The sequence below is a fragment of the Triturus cristatus genome, chromosome 1_2, assembly GCF_964204655.1.
Source record: "Triturus cristatus chromosome 1_2, aTriCri1.1, whole genome shotgun sequence".
In the NCBI taxonomy this organism is placed as follows: Eukaryota; Metazoa; Chordata; class Amphibia; order Caudata; family Salamandridae; genus Triturus; species Triturus cristatus.
In genome coordinates, this window is record NC_140580.1 from 835,824,644 (window position 1) to 835,845,937 (window position 21,294).

Consider the following 21,294-nt stretch of genomic DNA (forward strand, 5'->3'; position numbering starts at 1 on the left):
TCGGTACCACCACAGCTTCACTCGGTACCACCACAGCTTCACTCTGTACCACCACAGCTTCACTCTGTACCACCACAGCTTCACTCTGTACCACCACAGCTTCACTCTGTACCACCACAGCTTCACTCGGTACCACCACAGCTTCACTCGGTACCACCACAGCTTCACTCGGTGCCACCACAGCTTCACTCGGTGCCACCACAGCATCACTCGGTGCCACCACAGCATCAGTCGGGGCCACCACAGCATCAGTCGGGGCCACCACAGCATCAGTCGGGGCCACCACAGCATCAGTCGGGGCCACCACAGCATCAGTCGGGGCCACCACAGCATCAGTCGGGGCCACCACAGCATCAGTCGGGGCCACCACAGCATCAGTCGGGGCCACCACAGCATCAGTCGGGGCCACCACAGCATCAGTCGGGGCCACCACAGCATCAGTCGGGGCCACCACAGCATCAGTCGGGGCCACCACAGCATCAGTCGGGGCCACCACAGCATCAGTCGGGGCCACCACAGCATCAGTCGGGGCCACCACAGCATCAGTCGGGGCCACCACAGCATCAGTCGGGGCCACCACAGCATCAGTCGGGGCCACCACAGCATCAGTCGGGGCCACCACAGCATCAGTCGGGGCCACCACAGCATCAGTCGGGGCCACCACAGCATCAGTCGGGGCCACCACAGCATCAGTCGGGGCCACCACAGCATCAGTCGGGGCCACCACAGCATCAGTCGGGGCCACCACAGCATCAGTCGGGGCCACCACAGCATCAGTCGGGGCCACCACAGCATCAGTCGGGGCCACCACAGCATCAGTCGGGGCCACCACAGCATCAGTCGGGGCCACCACAGCATCAGTCGGGGCCACCACAGCATCAGTCGGGGCCACCACAGCATCAGTCGGGGCCACCACAGCATCAGTCGGGGCCACCACAGCATCAGTCGGGGCCACCACAGCATCAGTCGGGGCCACCACAGCATCAGTCGGGGCCACCACAGCATCAGTCGGGGCCACCACAGCATCAGTCGGGGCCACCACAGCATCAGTCGGGGCCACCACAGCATCAGTCGGGGCCACCACAGCATCAGTCGGGGCCACCACAGCATCAGTCGGGGCCACCACAGCATCAGTCGGGGCCACCACAGCATCAGTCGGGGCCACCACAGCATCAGTCGGGGCCACCACAGCATCAGTCGGGGCCACCACAGCATCAGTCGGGGCCACCACAGCATCAGTCGGGGCCACCACAGCATCAGTCGGGGCCACCACAGCATCAGTCGGGGCCACCACAGCATCAGTCGGGGCCACCACAGCATCAGTCGGGGCCACCACAGCATCAGTCGGGGCCACCACAGCATCAGTCGGGGCCACCACAGCATCAGTCGGGGCCACCACAGCATCAGTCGGGGCCACCACAGCATCAGTCGGGGCCACCACAGCATCAGTCGGGGCCACCACAGCATCAGTCGGGGCCACCACAGCATCAGTCGGGGCCACCACAGCATCAGTCGGGGCCACCACAGCATCAGTCGGGGCCACCACAGCATCAGTCGGGGCCACCACAGCATCAGTCGGGGCCACCACAGCATCAGTCGGGGCCACCACAGCATCAGTCGGGGCCACCACAGCATCAGTCGGGGCCACCACAGCATCAGTCGGGGCCACCACAGCATCAGTCGGGGCCACCACAGCATCAGTCGGGGCCACCACAGCATCAGTCGGGGCCACCACAGCATCAGTCGGGGCCACCACAGCATCAGTCGGGGCCACCACAGCATCAGTCGGGGCCACCACAGCATCAGTCGGGGCCACCACAGCATCAGTCGGGGCCACCACAGCATCAGTCGGGGCCACCACAGCATCAGTCGGGGCCACCACAGCATCAGTCGGGGCCACCACAGCATCAGTCGGGGCCACCACAGCATCAGTCGGGGCCACCACAGCATCAGTCGGGGCCACCACAGCATCAGTCGGGGCCACCACAGCATCAGTCGGGGCCACCACAGCATCAGTCGGGGCCACCACAGCATCAGTCGGGGCCACCACAGCATCAGTCGGGGCCACCACAGCATCAGTCGGGGCCACCACAGCATCAGTCGGGGCCACCACAGCATCAGTCGGGGCCACCACAGCATCAGTCGGGGCCACCACAGCATCAGTCGGGGCCACCACAGCATCAGTCGGGGCCACCACAGCATCAGTCGGGGCCACCACAGCATCAGTCGGGGCCACCACAGCATCAGTCGGGGCCACCACAGCATCAGTCGGGGCCACCACAGCATCAGTCGGGGCCACCACAGCATCAGTCGGGGCCACCACAGCATCAGTCGGGGCCACCACAGCATCAGTCGGGGCCACCACAGCATCAGTCGGGGCCACCACAGCATCAGTCGGGGCCACCACAGCATCAGTCGGGGCCACCACAGCATCAGTCGGGGCCACCACAGCATCAGTCGGGGCCACCACAGCATCAGTCGGGGCCACCACAGCATCAGTCGGGGCCACCACAGCATCAGTCGGGGCCACCACAGCATCAGTCGGGGCCACCACAGCATCAGTCGGGGCCACCACAGCATCAGTCGGGGCCACCACAGCATCAGTCGGGGCCACCACAGCATCAGTCGGGGCCACCACAGCATCAGTCGGGGCCACCACAGCATCAGTCGGGGCCACCACAGCATCAGTCGGGGCCACCACAGCATCAGTCGGGGCCACCACAGCATCAGTCGGGGCCACCACAGCATCAGTCGGGGCCACCACAGCATCAGTCGGGGCCACCACAGCATCAGTCGGGGCCACCACAGCATCAGTCGGGGCCACCACAGCATCAGTCGGGGCCACCACAGCATCAGTCGGGGCCACCACAGCATCAGTCGGGGCCACCACAGCATCAGTCGGGGCCACCACAGCATCAGTCGGGGCCACCACAGCATCAGTCGGGGCCACCACAGCATCAGTCGGGGCCACCACAGCATCAGTCGGGGCCACCACAGCATCAGTCGGGGCCACCACAGCATCAGTCGGGGCCACCACAGCATCAGTCGGGGCCACCACAGCATCAGTCGGGGCCACCACAGCATCAGTCGGGGCCACCACAGCATCAGTCGGGGCCACCACAGCATCAGTCGGGGCCACCACAGCATCAGTCGGGGCCACCACAGCATCAGTCGGGGCCACCACAGCATCAGTCGGGGCCACCACAGCATCAGTCGGGGCCACCACAGCATCAGTCGGGGCCACCACAGCATCAGTCGGGGCCACCACAGCATCAGTCGGGGCCACCACAGCATCAGTCGGGGCCACCACAGCATCAGTCGGGGCCACCACAGCATCAGTCGGGGCCACCACAGCATCAGTCGGGGCCACCACAGCATCAGTCGGGGCCACCACAGCATCAGTCGGGGCCACCACAGCATCAGTCGGGGCCACCACAGCATCAGTCGGGGCCACCACAGCATCAGTCGGGGCCACCACAGCATCAGTCGGGGCCACCACAGCATCAGTCGGGGCCACCACAGCATCAGTCGGGGCCACCACAGCATCAGTCGGGGCCACCACAGCATCAGTCGGGGCCACCACAGCATCAGTCGGGGCCACCACAGCATCAGTCGGGGCCACCACAGCATCAGTCGGGGCCACCACAGCATCAGTCGGGGCCACCACAGCATCAGTCGGGGCCACCACAGCATCAGTCGGGGCCACCACAGCATCAGTCGGGGCCACCACAGCATCAGTCGGGGCCACCACAGCATCAGTCGGGGCCACCACAGCATCAGTCGGGGCCACCACAGCATCAGTCGGGGCCACCACAGCATCAGTCGGGGCCACCACAGCATCAGTCGGGGCCACCACAGCATCAGTCGGGGCCACCACAGCATCAGTCGGGGCCACCACAGCATCAGTCGGGGCCACCACAGCATCAGTCGGGGCCACCACAGCATCAGTCGGGGCCACCACAGCATCAGTCGGGGCCACCACAGCATCAGTCGGGGCCACCACAGCATCAGTCGGGGCCACCACAGCATCAGTCGGGGCCACCACAGCATCAGTCGGGGCCACCACAGCATCAGTCGGGGCCACCACAGCATCAGTCGGGGCCACCACAGCATCAGTCGGGGCCACCACAGCATCAGTCGGGGCCACCACAGCATCAGTCGGGGCCACCACAGCATCAGTCGGGGCCTGCACAGCATCAGTCGGGGCCTGCACAGCATCCCTCGGGGCCTGCACAGCATCCCTCGGGGCCTGCACAGCATCCCTCGGGGCCTGCACAGCATCCCTCGGGGCCTGCACAGCATCCCTCGGGGCCTGCACAGCATCCCTCGGGGCCTGCACAGCATCCCTCGGGGCCTGCACAGCATCCCTCGGGGCCTGCACAGCATCCCTCGGGGCCTGCACAGCATCCCTCGGGGCCTGCACAGCATCCCTCGGGGCCTGCACAGCATCCCTCGGGGCCTGCACAGCATCCCTCGGGGCCTGCACAGCATCCCTCGGGGCCTGCACAGCATCCCTCGGGGCCTGCACAGCATCCCTCGGGGCCTGCACAGCATCCCTCAGCGACACCACAGCATCACTCAGTGCTTCTTACACTTTTTAATTACAACTTCTCACCATGCTGCACAGCAGCCACACTCTACTTCACAGCTTAGAAACATTGGCAAAGTCAATAGCTCTACCTAAACACTTATAAGGCCCCACAATGCATATCCGATAGGTCTCGCCTTTGTGACATTATAAGTGTTTAGTTATCCAGCACAATATCCTTGATTAAACAACATCATGTGTTGCATGGCTAAACACTTATAAGTTCCCAAAAGCAAGACCTATTGGCTATGCCAATGCTTGTTAATACTGGGTTAGGATTCACTATATCAGAAGTGGTGCACTCAAGAACAATGTGCAAGGAAAGCGCTCACTTATCTGCCTTGCCAAAATATAACACTTAATAAAACTAATACTGTCTATGTCCAGTACAAAGACTGAAAATTGGATTGTAATCATCCACCCGTTTATTGATTTTTAAAAAGTGCTGTATTTGCTACACTACTATGCGTTCCATTACTTTTTTTTATAGTTGGGACTGCCCTCCTCTTTGAAATTAGATCAATCTGTCTATCGGTCTGTCTCAATCTCTATCAGTCTCTGTCTATCTTTCTTTATCTATCATTATCTACCTGTCTATCTCGATCACCCTATCTTTCTATCTCTGTCTAGCTCTATCTTTCTATCTCTATCGGTCTATCTCTACCTCTGTCTAATCTCTATATCGATCTGTCTCTATCTCTGTCTATTTATCTCTGTCTCCCTCTCTCTCTCTGTCTGCCTGTCTCTGTCTGGCTGTCTCTCTCAATTTGTCTCTCTCTCTGTCTATCTCCATTTCTGCCCATCTCTCTCTATATCTAATGCTATCTATCCCTTTTTGTAGCCATCTCTCTATATAGCTATCTCTCTATATAGCTATCTCTCTATATAGCTATCTCCCTGTCCAGCTATCTCTGGATAATCTTTTCCCAGACTCTGTGAATCTAAAGGATCAGTGCAAAATAAAATGTTGCTAACTAAGGTAAATCTGTGTCTTTTTGTCTTTGGACTCCTTCACATATTTAACCCCCCGTTCCTCTCACTATACCAAAGGTCTATTTAGATGTAAGGTTGTATCCCTAACTACCCATGTACATAGCCATAACTGAGGGTGAGGCAGTCTGTGTAAATAGGTTAGGTCCTTGAAGGATGTGCATGTGTGATCCCTTACACTTATGAATTTGAAGCTGTACTGTTCCAAAGTACTGTTATCGTCTGACTGGTAGTTTCCAAAATTTGATAATATGCTGGAGAGTAGGAGATAGACTAGTAGAATGACAATGCTAAGTATTGCTTCTCTCCTTCATTTGAACTCTGACTCATGCTACATGCTGAGTATGCAAGTCATGACGGCTCCGTAAAACTAATGTCTCAGTTGTATTATCATTCCAGAGTAGATCCTTTGATAAGAGGATATGCTTTAGCATGGCTGACATTGGTGTTATTGCCTTTTATGATGTACCCATTGTTATTAACTTAACCAAACTATCATTTACTGTCCTTCCATTTTATAGAACATGGAAATGAAGAAACTACCTCACTGGAGATGCCATCCCCACCATCGACAGATGTGTTGAACAGAGCAGACAACTTTTCAGGATATAGTTCCAGGATCTCTAATCCTCCTGGTTCCATGCTTGACCGCTCTGGCTCAGCTCCTGCTTCGGTTTTTGTACCCGAATCCAGTGTAGAAGAGAAAATTTTGCCCGAGTCCAGTACCACAGAGAATACTGAACCTCATGTTTTAGAGCTTTCGGGGAGCCCCGCTGCAACCCTTGCCTTGGAAGAAGGGCACCAATCTTCCACCAACGAGCATTTGTCTGGCTATCCTTCCCTACCAGACTATGCCTCTCCTGTTAAGGCCGAAACTTCAGTTGCTAAGAGCTCTGCTATCCCTTCACAAACTATTTTACAGGAGGCTGTGACTGTACCAGATGCTAGTGGTCATGAGCCTTCCACTGGTGAAACTGTGGAAATGGAATACCAAACTGATGGTGCCGCAAATAATATTGAAGCCATTATAAAGGCTTCATCTGTGGAACAATTGGCATCAGGACATCTAGAGTGGAGCCAAAGCAAGGTGCCCTCCAACCTAAATTATGAGCTAGCTAAAGATCCGCTTATACCCCAGGAAGAGGAGGAACATGTTGATCCAAGAAGTACCCTTGGAGATGGAGACTTGCAATGTGCTGTTGTGCCCATTTCAGCTCGGCGAGGATCCCAGGTTGAGTTTTCAACTGATGAGTTTCTAAAGACTAACCTTCTAGATACTGCCCCTTTACTGGTACCCAGTGATGAAAACACTGCACACTACATGGAGGTTGACAGCTCTGTGCAATCACTTGTACCTGGTAAAGACACAGCATTGCCATCGTGCTCTGAAACAAATGGTTTTGCTGTAGCTCTTTCCCCACATTTTTGTGAGACCGAGATGTCTGTAGTAGATGTTTCTCTTCCTAATCCCACAAGTTGCCATGATTCCAACAGTGACCCATCTCAAAATATCAGAGTAGGTAAAGTGGATAGGGAATCGACAAAGAAGTCTTCAATTGCCTCTTCCCGATCAACTGCTGATTTTCCTTGTGATGCTCTGGATAAATCTGATTTAGGGACTATGACAGAGGAGCCTGGTGTGTCATTAGCAGCAGCTTTAAAGGAACTTCATAAACTTTTGATTGTCAGCAATAAAGAAGGTTCTCGAAGAGCTTTTACTGAAGAGGAACCTTTGTATCAGCCTCAGTTAGATGTTGGGGTTGAAATCCAGGAAGAACAAATGGACCTCCCTGAGGAGAGTATTGAAAATCAAAATATCTGTGCAAATTCTGCTGTCCTCAGTCCGGAAGCAGCCTTTCAGCATGAGGCACTGGAAACTGCTATGTTGGGAGACACCCATGCCACATCATTACCATCTTACCCAAATGAAGTGGAAAGCAAAAGTATCAATGTTTTGGAAAATGACCCCTGTGCTGTTCTGGAAGTGAATGAAACACGAGATGTTCTAGGAAAGGACATGGCTTTGGATTTTAAATCTGATGGCACATCTCCTGCATGTGCCAACTTTTTACATTTGCCAGAAACCCAGGAAACATTTAATGGCAGTTCTGAGTTAAGTGAATCCATCATGCCCAAGGATATGTCATTTTCCAATTCCCATCAACAGGATTCATGCAGTACAGAAACAAGGATACCTAAAAAGGATAATGGTGTCTTACATTCAGAAACTGCTATGCCTGTGAATGGGAAGAATGTGCTGCCACCTGGATCACCAGCTGCACATCCAGCAGTAGACCTCACAGTGCAGCCACCACCTTTCCCTGCTACTGCCATCAGACGGATTCTTGGTGCAGGATTTTCCCTGCAGGAGGCGATCAGTGCCTTAGAACATGCTGGTGGGAATGTGGACCTGGCCCTCCTTGAATTGTTAGCAAGAAATATTGTATTCCCTTAACAGTACTGAAAGAGGTTCTCTGTCTTCTCCTTACTTCCACAAATGGGGAAATTGATTAACTTAAAGAGAGAGAGTGCTGGATTTTAGTTTTAAATTAAGCCAAATTTTGCCTACATTGACATTTCTGTATGACTTTACTTCATCCTTGGTTACCTAGTAATCTTTTATATTTAAATGTCTACACTATTGCAACATTTGGATCATTTTCATTTCGGGGTGACGTGTAATAAAAAAACTGTACTTTTTGTAGCTACGGAAGCAAGTTCAGTTATGTGAATATGAATATAGAATTTAGTGGTGCTGCGGCAGGATGAGGGCTGGTGACTAGTAGAAATAGTTATGATCTCAGTAACTACTATGTCTGTATTTTGGATCTTCGTTAAGCATAAGCTTTGACCACTACTTTATTTAAATGCAAATTCAAAGGGCAGGCTAATGGATGGAACCTTAGGTCAGGACGTAATTTCTTGCAGGGAGTATCAGATGGAAGTTAGCAGGTTAAAGAAGTAAAACTGCAAAAGCGTAGAACCCAAAATCTTGTCTTTATATAACGATCTTCTAACAAAACGTCGACCTGCACCTATATCCACTATCAAGAATTTGTCCCTAGATATGCTAGGTTTGCAGTTAGAACAGTAACTTAATTCAGTCCTGAAATATGCGAGAAGATTATTTGGCCGTGTTAAAACAGCTTGGAATATTAGGTAGAAATTTTGGCAGTCTTTATTTTGGAGTTTTTATAGTCTGTTTTCACGTGGAACAGGAAAGAAGGTTAAAGTACAAAGTATGGCTGCCTTAAACAGGAAACCAAATGTGTAGTATTTATGTGGACACAAAATAGGGTGCAACATTGTGGCTGTGGGTTAGAGTTCAAACTCCTCCACCTTAGCTCAGATGCTTGTTGAATAAAAAAAAAAGTGCCTTTTAATTCTAAATGACACTTATGCTCTTCGTTATGAACTTGCACTGCTGGGTACTCCGCATACGAAAGGCCGTAATTTTAAAGGAAGGATATCTGACCACTACAATGATTTCAGCTGGTAAACATTGCATTTTAAAATTACCGGCCCTAAAAATTGCTCCGGTCAATCACGGTCATCCTGATGATTTTTGCTACTTTATTTTACCAAAACTGACAATTAGAAATTGTTTTAGACAATTTCTCACTATCCATAATGCTTATCTTGTAGTGAGTTGGGATGCAGTATTAATGCAGTAAATTTGCTAAGACGGTGCATCAAGTCACAATATAGACATTTTCATAATTTAAACATGATTTTAACCCCAACTGGTTCGCCTTCAAGTCAAGCAAAAACTGATCTTCTGACCTGTACCTCTGAAAGCTAGCATTGGCGAACAACAAGATGCCCACATTGTAAATGGCAGAAATCAAGCTGTAAATATTTGAAGTCCTTCTTCAGCTTGGCATGACTTGCGGCATTGCTGATCTATAATGCCATCAATAGGGTTAAAGCTGTAATTTATTTATATGCGTAAGAATATGCCCTCCTATATTGTATCTCTCTGTAATTCACAGTCTCTCGGTGCTGTGCTACTTAGTGTCTGGACCTGAATGTACTCCTCAAAGTAGCTAAAAAAAAAAAGTGTCACGTATAGCCACTTCCATTCATGCTCGCGCACGCAGCTAAGAACAGTTCTCACATCTTTGCCCCATTCATGTGCACCCTCCGCAGTTCCATTTCTTCCACTGACTGGCATGAACTGGGAGAGCCACTCTTGGACATATGCATTGCATTGACTAAATATCTGCTACTGCCACCTGTATGGGGACAAAACATCTAGTCCATGTCTGCTTCCTATATAATGTTGTTCTGATTATGTTTTGAAGAACCTTCAGCTAATACTTAGAAAGGGTGACCCCATCACATGGATGATATTTGATATTTTGAGAAGGCCAGAATGGAAACTCAAAAACTGGGTTTCGGTACTGTGTTCCTCATAGACTGAGTTGCTCGGGCATCTCATAGAGGGGCCCACCCCATCTGTTTGAAGGTCACCGTTGTGGAGTAAGGTTTATGGTTGTTAGTATCCTACAGAAAAGTCAAAGCATTCTGTAGCATTTGTTCCCCTGCTGCGACCTTAGGAATTGCACCGGATAGATCCAGTACTACATGACTTATTCCATTCAGATCCTATCTTTAATGTTTGGAGTCTGGGCATTCCTCCCGCAGGAAACTGGATTTCACACTGCAGACTCAGTATGCTGACTGCTGTAGTCTTACTTCCAGTCTTGGCACAATTGCCCTAGCCTTCTGTTGCAGAGAGGAAACAACAAACCATCCCATTTGAATGCAGTGACATCAGATTTTTTTTTTAATGCTTTGTAAATGAAGGGTGAAAAATGAACAAGCTTATTGCTTACCTGCGTTCTTCTGCTACAAAATGACAGCAGACACTGAGCAGGAAGAGGAAACAGTTAAGGTTGATCCCTGTGAGGTCTTGTAGCATTCCGCTGCTGCATATGAAATCCTCCAGATGCCTTTGTACCTCCTTATTGTCTCCAGTAGACCACTAATTGTCTGAAGACAAAGTTTCCAGTTGTTTTCATTGAGAAAGGAATGAGGTTGGGTTAACTTGGATCTGTATTATCTGTTGGTGACCATGCACTCATCGTAAAAAACATGTATTTTTTTGAGGGGTGGGAGGGAGGAGATATATTTCCCACTTGAGTATGTATTTAAATGCAGTCTTAAAATCCACGGTGCATGATATTTTTCACATTGTTTTGCCAACTAAGGCACCGTGCATTTGATTTTGTATCTCGCAGTATACTGAAGGTATATTCAGGTATATTCAGGTACATTATTTAATCCTTTCTAGTATCGCCAAGTTATGTATTAATTCAAAGGAGATTTGGCAGTCAACAGACAAGCCTTTGAAGCCACAAGATATTGATAAGTGAACATAAAAAAATGTTAGACAAAATGTAATCAATTACTGATATTTAAGGTGATGAAAACAAACTTTTCTGCTCAAATGATAACTTTGTGATCTGATGTGCTGCAGTTTGTCTGATGGGGCCGATGTAGTTAGAATTTATGTAAACTACAAGATATGTGTCTATCTGTTCTTACTTAATGGCACCTCTTTCTCAGCAGCCAGGTTTCAGTAGGTGCCACTGCCCTCTCCAGCCGTAAGACATTACTTGGTTGTTTGGGAGTGGATGTAGATTTAGTAATGACTTGGGTTTTGGGCAACTTGTTGCAAAGCAAGCTGTATCTGCCGTTGGTAGACGTTGTGGGAAGATTTCTGGATATTTTATTTTAAAGATTTGTAAGACAAATAAAATGAGCAAGTTTTAGGTTGTTGTCCCTTCTTTAAGAAATATAAGAAACTGTACCATGTTGATATTCCCTAGAATTGCTGTCTTTGTTCATTGTTTTGGCTGTTGTAAAGATATTGTTTTCCAATCAGCTTTTACGGTTACACACATCTACATCATATAGCTTCAGAAACAAACCGTTCTTGCTTTTTGTTTGATAACACATACTGTTTACTTGCTGGGATTTTATTTTCTAGGTGAAATGCTACATATTTACATTTCTAGTTTGCAGCCTAGGTGCCAATTTTCTGTTGCACAGGAGTTAATTGCAACAGTGAGATGGGCTATGCACACTCAGGCTTTGCCCCTTCTTGCCTGCCGCCCCCATACCATCACGTCCTTTTCTTTTTCTTCAGCTTACGTGGATGAATGTTTCTTTAGTGTTTGTTACCCACGAGTGATTGCCTGCTCTTCCTCGTTGCCTGGCTTTCCCCCTTCTGCCTTTATGCTTTATTCTTGGCAGAAATTAAGTTTGGGAAACGTTTATAACGGGGAGTCTTGTTTGACTCCCAGATAAGGATGAACAAAGATGTTGTTAACCTCTTCACCTCCTCTCTCATCCACATTACAAAAGATTCCTTGGCTACATGTAGAATCACAAAACAAATTTAAAACCATGATTGTGATGTTGAATGCTGTTCATGGCCATACCCCAACTTAACTGGGCCAGTTTCCAATCCCCTCTAATTCTCTTTGGACATTACGATTTGCAGATCCTTTGCCCCTGCCCCTCAACCCTGCCACCAAAGCTTTGTGAGGAAGGCAGCCAGAGGTAAAGCCTTTCCGTCTCTTTTTTGTAAACCGGAATATCCTTTGCAGAAACCATCAAAGGATAGAAGAACTCTTGCCTTTAGGAAGGCATTGAAAACTTAACCTTGGTGAATAGTTTAAATCTGGCATTCCGTGTGCTGAGAAGTCGCTTTTTGCTTCTACCATAAGCCTATTAAAATAATAGGCTTATGGTATAAGCAGAACGTGACTTCTCCGCACAATTGAGTGACAATACAAATTAGATGCCATAACTACATAGTCCACCACCATCATTTCAATCGGAGAGCATAATGCTATTGCTTTGGCCTTCAGGATTATTAACTGGATGTGCCCAGGGTCCTTAAGAATTTTGAATGATTATCCAGAATTGGGGTATCTTTCATAGATTCACATGCCTGGATCCTTCCCTGTTGTTGAGATGGGAGTCCCACTGTACCGGTGCCAGATATGGCTGGTAGTATTGTTGGCCCTCATAGTCTTCGTCAACTTCCTGGCACTTAACGTGCAACTCCAAAGGGCTGTGCACCACTCCGTATATTCCATCATCTTACTCATCATCTTCATCCGACTTGTGAAGATCCAAAAGGTGCGAAGGAGGCAAAGGGGAGATCTTACTGTAAGCTGACATCTCAGAATGAAAATATTTCTTCGTCACCTTAATCATAGTCGACGAACCCCTGGTCACTGACGTTGGAAACCCGGTCGTCAACAGTGTTGCCGTCGATGGAATCCTCGTCGACTGTATCGTCGCCAGCGAAATCGCAACCGCCGATGGCCTTGTCGATGTCGTCGTCGACGAACCTATCGTCGCCGGTGTCTGCGTCAGTGACAGTAGTGGCATTGATGGTGTGGACGTCAACGGTAGCCTCGCCAGCTTAGTCACTCGCCGACTGCAAAGATGGGGCAGTAGTCCACGACGATGGCGTCAACGATACATTCGTCAACAGTATGGGCCCAGAAATGGCCATCATCGTACAGGATGTCGATGGGGCAGACAACGTAATTGTGAAACTTGTCGTCGACGATCCAGTGACTGTGGTCGACGGTGGCGTCGTCGATGGGGATTTTTTAGCTCTACTCATCTCGGGATCCCATGAGGGGTCTCTATGGTGCTTCTTTTCTTTCCTCAGTAGACTAGAAGAAACAGAAGAAGAAGGCTCAGAGGAGACCTTAGAATGTTTCTCCTGTTTTGAGCACTTGCTTTTTGTAGAGGGTTGTAGGTGTTTCCTGCCCTCTCCAGAGTCTTTCTCTTGAAATCTTGCTCTCTTGTGAGGCCTCGTTGAGTCATCACTGTCCTCCTCCGATGACTTGCGGTGCTTAGTGGACTGTAATCACAAAAGCAGCCTCCCGTCTCTATCTCTTAAGGTTTTAGAAGAGAAAGTGCAACAGATTTTGTACTGTTTTTCCTCATGGGCTGGGTGGAGGCAGTAAATGCAGTCTATGTGAGGATCATCAACATGGACTCTCTTCTTGCCACAGGTCTTGCAGGCCCAAAAGAGTCCTTTCTAATCAGAAATGGTGAGAATTTTTTTAGAAGAAAAAAGCTAGAAGGTAGAAGAAAAACTGAGTAGAACTCGGAGACTTCCTTCACACACGACGTGTGGTGAAAATCTGAGGGAAACTGCCTCTGCTGTAAAGGTTCTAGAGGATGCTGGCTGCTAATTGGCTGCATTCAACATTTAGTCCATTTTAGGGCTCGCGCCCTGCGTTGCACTGCGCAGCAGTGCTCGCGCAGGCGAGAGCCCTTTTGTCCGGGGTTTGCAAACGGACCCTGGAATCGCACACGCTCGTGCGTGTACTTTTCCTGTTGGGTTCCGCTATTGGGCTTTGCGTGCGTGTTTTTTGTAACAGAGCACGCAATAGGCCAAAGGCGGGCGCATTGCTCCGCCCATGGCCTATTGGTGTCTGTTACGTGCACCAAAGCCCATATGTTTTCAATTATCGTGCCCAGACACGGGCGCGATAATTGAAAACATATGCCTCGCAGTGGAGCGCGCGCACCACTCGCGGGCGTGTTTTAACTGCGATGGATTTATCGCACAGCTTCTAACTCCTCTAGTCAGAAAAATGAAGTAACAGGTGAGGAGAGGTCATGTAGGATGTTTATGGATCGGAGACAGCCAAGAAACGTTAAGAGCTCTCTCTAACAATTAACAAATTAAAGCAGCCTTGCGCTTCAAGGCTATCTCTGGAAGGGGGCAAGAGGTGGTACGCCGCCATGTAGTGGTTGCCAGACCACCGTAGATGTGCCCGACCCCCTGACCTACGTCTGGGGGCCCTGTGCCGGGGGTAGGTGGTGCCACTAGTCCCAGGTGTGTACTCTAGTCCGGGACAGGATGGGGAGGGCTGCGCATGCAGACCTTTGTAGATTGGAGGCACTCTCTGCAGCAGTGGCTTACAAGGAGAGGCTTCTGTGTCCCTAGACCACCACGTGTACCATGACTCACTAATTCCCCATCCCCCAGTGTAATCCTGGCATAACCATGGGGTGGGGGGTTTATGAGCAGGCCAGACAGCTCCCAGGCCCATGGGGTGCGGACGGTGAAGTGGAGGGGGGAGGGTGATAGTTGGACGGCTAATGATGAGGATAGTAGGCCTTTGCCACTCCCTACGCCTGAAGATCACGGCGTTATGTTAGTTCCGCCCTCAGCAGCGGGGGGCCAGCCTTCTCCCAGCCCCCTTCCTTGGAGAGTCTGATGTTCTTCTTTATGTCTTAATGGCGAAGGGCGGCGGGCAGCAGAAGCCAGCGTGTGGTGTGAGAAGTGCCGCTCTCGCTACTACACATGTGAATCGGGGCTAAGATAGAGAATGCGTCGCCATCTAGGTCAAATGGAACAGGAGGAGGAAGAGGCAGATGCCCCGATCAACAGCCAGGCCACCTGTGTCCCTCGGAGCGCCATGTTAGTAGGCCTCTATGATAGGTTTGAGCTGGATTTGCGGGCACTCCGGCAACATGTCAGGCCCATACCGCCCACTCCCTCAAAACACAGGGGCGCTGATGAAGCAAGGGAGGATGTCCGACCACTGGGTGCAGGTTGGGCTCCCCCAGCAAAGGTACTCACTATGAAACCAATAGATGTGGGAAGGGCACAGGCACTTGATCTTTTAGGAGAGGATGAGGTGACAGACGGCGCAGCCCCCAACCTCCGCGATCCGCTCAGTGTACCCAGGAGTCTCTCCAGCCTCATGGGCGATGCGATGGTGGCCGTGTTGAGGGACGTTACTCTGCCCTGTCTGCCGGGGTGCGATGGGTGGTAATCTCGGCGTGTAGGTCTGGGAGGCTAGGCACAGGTTGGCCCCCACCACATGGTGCGCAGGCCCGGTGGGCCTTTCAGTCCTCAATAAGCAGCTGCAGCAATCGCTCACAACGGGTGGCAGGCAGCTGTGCCGGCCCGATGGTGCGTCTACGATGTGTGGTTGCAGACCCGGGATGGCCACGTGGATGATGTGTCCTCCTTCGTAGAAGCGCCCACAATCAGCCCGGGCCGTGGAATCAGCCAAGCCTTGCCCGCAATCTCGGGGTGCCAGTCCAGGCCACACAGGCGCAGCTAGTCACTGAAGGGCACAATGGGTGAATGGTTGCGCCTCCGGCCCAGGCAAAAAGCTCAAACGATGCCGGGGGGGGGGAAGGGGAGGGGGGGGGGAAATGTGGGCTGTCTGTGTAAGGGTAGTTACTGCCAGGATCAGTACGGACGATGGCAGATCATGGGTCGTGGTGTAGAGCAGCTCTAAAACACATCCGACATCTTTCCATAGCTGGCCACGCCCTCACTACAAGACTCATTTGAGTTGACTGCGCAAGTGTGATTAAGTGGTCAACCGCACATACAACCACACACACATACAACCACACACACACACAACCACGAGCACACACACAACCACGAGCACACACACACAACCACGAGCACACACACACACAGCCACACACACACAGCCACACACACACAGCCACACACACACAACCACACACACACAACCACACACACACAACCACACAGTCAGTGCACACTTTCACCAGGCACAGACACCATCAGTCTTCAGTGCACGCTTTCACCGGGCACAAACCCCACCAGCTGTCAGTGCACGCTTTCACCGGGCACAAACACCACCAGCCGTCAGTGCACGCTTTCACCAGGCACACACCACCAGCCATCAGTGCACGCTTTCACCAGGCACACACACCACCAGCCATCAGTGCACAATTTCTACAGGCACACACACCACCAGCCATCAGTGTACACATCAATTGTTAACACATCCACAATTAACTATTGTAGCAATCGCAGTATGGCACACTTTACTTTCAAACCTATTCACCTAAAGCGCAGCATGCCACCATTGCTACAAAAATAAATACACATTTTTTGGGCCTACAATTTATAGACTTTTGTTGCAAGTGGTGTTGCAATATTTAGCAATGCCAATAGCTCAAACTTAATTAATGCAAGACCTATTGCATTGCAAATGCTGGTTTAAAAAGGACATGGATAGGCTATATTGAACATGGCTCAAGGCCATTATAGCCCATGGCATTATTTGAATACTGCTTGACTATGGTACCATGGGACTCCCATCTCGACGACTGGGAATAATTCAGGCATGTGAATCTATGAAAGATACCAATACTGGATAACCGTAGTTACAGGTAAGTAACTTATTTTCTTTCTACGAGATGTCCTCCTCAAACCACTTTCTCTAACATGTCAATATGGAAGAGGCAAAACTAACTCCTTTGGGAAACGGCAAGCACTTGGCTGTGGTTGGTTTTTTTTTTTTTTTTTTTAAACCCATTTTATTCAGTTTTATATTTGGTGCAACAGTGCCCCGTAGGCCTACACATCAGTAAGTTTCAATATAAATGACGCCATGTACCAATAAGAATCGTACAAAAAGGAATGAAAAAAAAAAGGGGAACACAAACAGTTAACTATACTAAACTGTACACAGATTAGGAGTGGGGATTTTTAACTTAAAATCAGGACTTGTAAGCTCCCTCTGAGGTGGGTTGCACTTTCAAACTGCCAATTTTGCTTTTTTTGCTCAGTACATCAATCTTCATCATACCTTTTGGTATGTGCAGAAAATTCTTGTGGGACAAATATTTGTTTCAGTCTCTCTGCAGTGGACAAAATAAATATAGGGTCCGCATACCATTCAGAGCCTTCAATTTTTCACAGTAAGTAGTTTTTACTAATGGGTTTTAAGCTCACCCTGGGCGCCGTCAAGATAGGTGACTAGATTTGTGCCATCGATGTAAAAAAATGTGTAGTTTCACAACCGCATTGTGGCCAAATAAATGAAGGTCTTGCGGCTAAGGGTGGGAGCTTCCATTGCCAGCTTAAAGCAATTTTCTTTGGACTGTTTTTAATTTATCGTCTTTATGTTCACTACCTATCTACACCAGCAGCAGGACACAGGCCTGTACCTATTTTTACATCATTATTTCTTTATTTAGAATTTTCTTTCCCAATAAATGTTTGCAATCAGTATCTCATTAAATACTAATTATATGCAAATATGTAAAACTTGTGCTACTTTTAAGTCTTGTTTGCAAGTATGACAACTTGTTATCGATTGTGTCCATACTTCGTTGTGCATGTGTGTTTAGAACAAATGATGAATGAGTAATATATAACACTGAAAGAATGTTGGTGGCTCAGCCTCTATTAGTTGGGGGTTAGCAGGGTTGCAAGATTATATCTATTTCTGTAGTGGGGCTGGTAGCCGGTAGGATGTTTAGAGAGGGGTCTCAGAGAATCCTTCATGGCCGATGATGTCAAGACTGGTTAGGTTGGGCATTGATCGTTTGTTGTGATGGAGGACCAGATGCTTTCAAAGGTGTTAGTTTGATCCAGTACACTGTCTGATTAATTTGTGAGGCAATCAAGAGCTTCATCTGATAACCCTGACACCCTCTGGAGTTTGTGACATTTTTTTTAGTGGCTGGACATCGTCTAACAGCTTATCTTTTTTTTTTTTTAACAGATTTTATTGATTTTTCCATAGTACCAGATGGGCCCAGCCCAGCAAGCAAAGTACATTTGAAATATATACTGTAAAATCCCTAGGTACTATAGATTACCCAGCCCTGAGGTCTGCGGAACATCAGACCAATGAAAACACCCCACCCCCCCAAACACGCACCATACATACTTGAAATACATTATATGGACATGGCGATGAAGTTTCCGTCTGTGCCGTGTAGCACCATCACTTTAAACTGGCAAGTCATTCACCACCAGCTGTTTAATAGGGTCTCGGGTAGCCGGCTGCACCATTAAGGACAAGTCAATTCCCCTGTACTTGGCCCACTGTGCCCAGATCTTACCAAGCTTCTGTGGACAGCCCCTCGCCTGAAACACCGCAACCTCTGCCGACATGCACCTATCCATGGCCTTTTACCAGGTAGCTATACAGGGCAGGGACGTATCCTTCCAGTGCTGTGCTATGTCGCGCTTGGCCAATGTGAGACCCAAGAACAAAAGATGTCTTTTATACCTGTTCCCCCCCCAATGTCTTTTGTGCTGTGTAAAAGCGTTAGTCTAGGGTCCGCCGGGATGTCCCATGCCAGAACCCACCCCATGCAAGTCAGCACGCTCGACCAGAAGAGCTGCAATGTCCCGCAGCTCCATACCGTGTCAAGGAAGGACCCCTCACCTGTGCCACAACAGAGACAGATGAGGGACTGAATAGCAGCCATCTTCCAGAGGCGAAGATGAGTGTAATATCTCCTATGAAGATATTTAAATTGAATTAGCCTGTATCTGTTGGAGACGGCGGAGTACCCAGGGCTAGCCAGCGCCTCGGTCCAATCATAGTCAGTCAGGGCGGGCAAGTCTGCCTCCCACGCCTCCCGGGTTCTGTGGATAGTGGTCTTGGAGTGTGTAGTGAGAGTTTGATAAATTTGCCGGATTTTTTGGGCCCCCAAATCTCCCACCAACAGCCGACCTTCCAGCGGGTGGAACTCGGGTAATGACTCGAGATGCCGTATCAGGGGGGTCAATGCGTGACAGCTGCAGATAGCGGTAAAACTGTGATTTGTGAAGATCAAAATCCGCCTGTAGCTTCTGAAAGGATTTAAGAGTGGTCCCCTGCATAATATCTCCGAGAGTGGATATCCCAAGATCATCCCACCTGCGAAACCCCACCAGTGTTGAAACAGGCCGGAGGTGTGTTCCCTGCCAGAGGGAAGTGGCGCCCGTCAGCATACCCCACCAACCCAGGGACCGAACCACCTGCCTCCATGTCTGAATAACTGTCCTGCAGGCCGGGGGACGCGCCTTCAGGGATGAGCAACTATACAGGAGATGGAGCAGCGGAGTACCCGCCATGGCAAACCTTTCCACTGCATAAGCCAGATCTGTCTGGGATCTGTACCACCATTCGTTGATCACTAGGAGGTGCGAAGCCAAATAGTACGCACGGACGTCGGCCGCCGCGATACTACCACAATACGTGGACTGAATACAAGTGGCGAGCGCCACCCGGACTGCACCTCCTTGCCAGAGGAACCCATTCAGGAGTTCATTTATTTGTAGAAACCACAACGGGGGGGTAGGATACGGATAGTTCTGAAGCCTGTAAAGTACACTTTTGAAGAATGTGGACCTGCCATACAGAGAGAGGGGCAATTGGGACCAAATCGTCGTTTTGTCTCGGACAGTGGAAAGCAGTGGGACTATGTTATGCGTTCAAGCTGCTCTGGGACACCGCGTTATGTATACTCCAAGGTACTTGAGGCCTGTGTCTGCAATGATCAGCTGCGAGGCCCAAGCCTAACTCCTCTGCTCGCCGTGAATGGGGAACAGGATTTATTATGATGGGTTAGCGCATGGCCCGGAAGTCTCCCCGAATATTTGGAGGACGCGGGGCCCAGAGGCCCAGGGGTCTGACATGAAAAACGTAGACATAGAGCGCGATCCTGTCCGAGTGCCCCAGCGACGAGTCGAGCCCCCGGAGGACAGAGTCCAGACGCACCCATGCAGCTAAGGACTTGATCGCTACGGCGAATAAGAGATGGGATAGGGGGCACCCCTGCTGCGTGCCCCTACAGATAGGGAAGGGAGCCGTGCCGCATCCGGCCGCACGAACCCGAGCCAGTGAGATCCATATATAAAAGTTTCACATAAGCCCGGAACCTCGGTCCCAAATTAACAGTTTCTAGAAGTTTAAAAAGGTAGGTCCAGCTCAGCGAGTCAAACGCCTTATCTATGTCTGCCAACAGAAAAGCCACGGGGCGACCCACACAAGGGGCCTCCGCAACAGCATTATGGACCTGTCTGATATTGTGTCTGGTGGAGCGCTGTGGCATGAAGCCTGACTGATCCGAATGTACCAGATCCTGAATGTAGGTGCGGAGGTGGTCGGCCAGGACCTCCCCCAAAAGTGTGGGCTCAAAATTCAACAAAGAGGGCGATATGAGCCCGGATCCTCCGGAGGGTGACTGGGCTTGAGGAAGACCGCGATTTCGTCTTGCTGCCAATTCGGGGGCAAAATACCCTGCTCCAAGGCCTCTTGAAGTGCCCCAAGCAGATGAGACCCCAGGGTCCCCATATGGGGGTGCAGAAAATCACGCGGGAACGGGCCCGGTGCCTGGCCCGGGTGTGTATTGGACAGCGCCGCCCGCAGTTCGTCCAGGAAGAAGCGTTTATCGAGTTCATCGCGTAAGTCATCAGATAGTCAGCGAGGAGGGATATCCGAGAAAAAATCGTCAATAAGGGACTCTGCTATGACCTACCGCTCCTCATACAGAGCAGCATAAAAACCAGCAAATGCCTGGACCACGGCTTCTGGAGAGGCGCACATCTCGCCGTCGGGGGACCTCAAAAGGGGGAGCTGCGTCGGCAACGTTTGGGCCTGGCATAGCCTATGGAGCATCTGACTGGACTTGTTGCCACTTTGGTAAATCCTGTATTGGGTTGCCAACCACGCCTCCTTAGCGCTGTCTGTATGCAGCTGATGGAGCTACTGCTGGACATGCAGTAGGTTCCGGCGGGCCCTCCACCATTTGGGCTTGCAATTGGACCTGACGATCCTCCAGTTCCCTCACCTGCGCCAAGCGCCGCAGTTTTTCCCCGGAACGATAACTGATGTCTGCACCTCTGAGCGTCGGCTTGAAAGCTTCCCAGAGGGTAACTTGGGACG

At 50.4% G+C, this 21,294-nt stretch overlaps 1 protein-coding gene across 2 annotated transcripts in view; it reads left to right on the plus strand.

Moving 5' to 3' along the window:
* The window catches only part of LOC146868106 (uncharacterized), a 230,857-nt gene extending 219,502 nt beyond the window's left edge, over positions 1–11,355 (plus strand). For both annotated transcript variants that reach the window (XM_085608951.1, XM_085608950.1), the window contains one exon: positions 6,100–11,355. In XM_085608951.1, the coding sequence (XP_085465077.1) occupies positions 6,100–8,033 (1,934 nt within the window). In that variant the 3' untranslated portion in view covers positions 8,034–11,355. The remainder of the gene's footprint in view (positions 1–6,099) is intronic.
* The last annotated feature ends 9,939 nt before the right edge of the window (positions 11,356–21,294 follow it).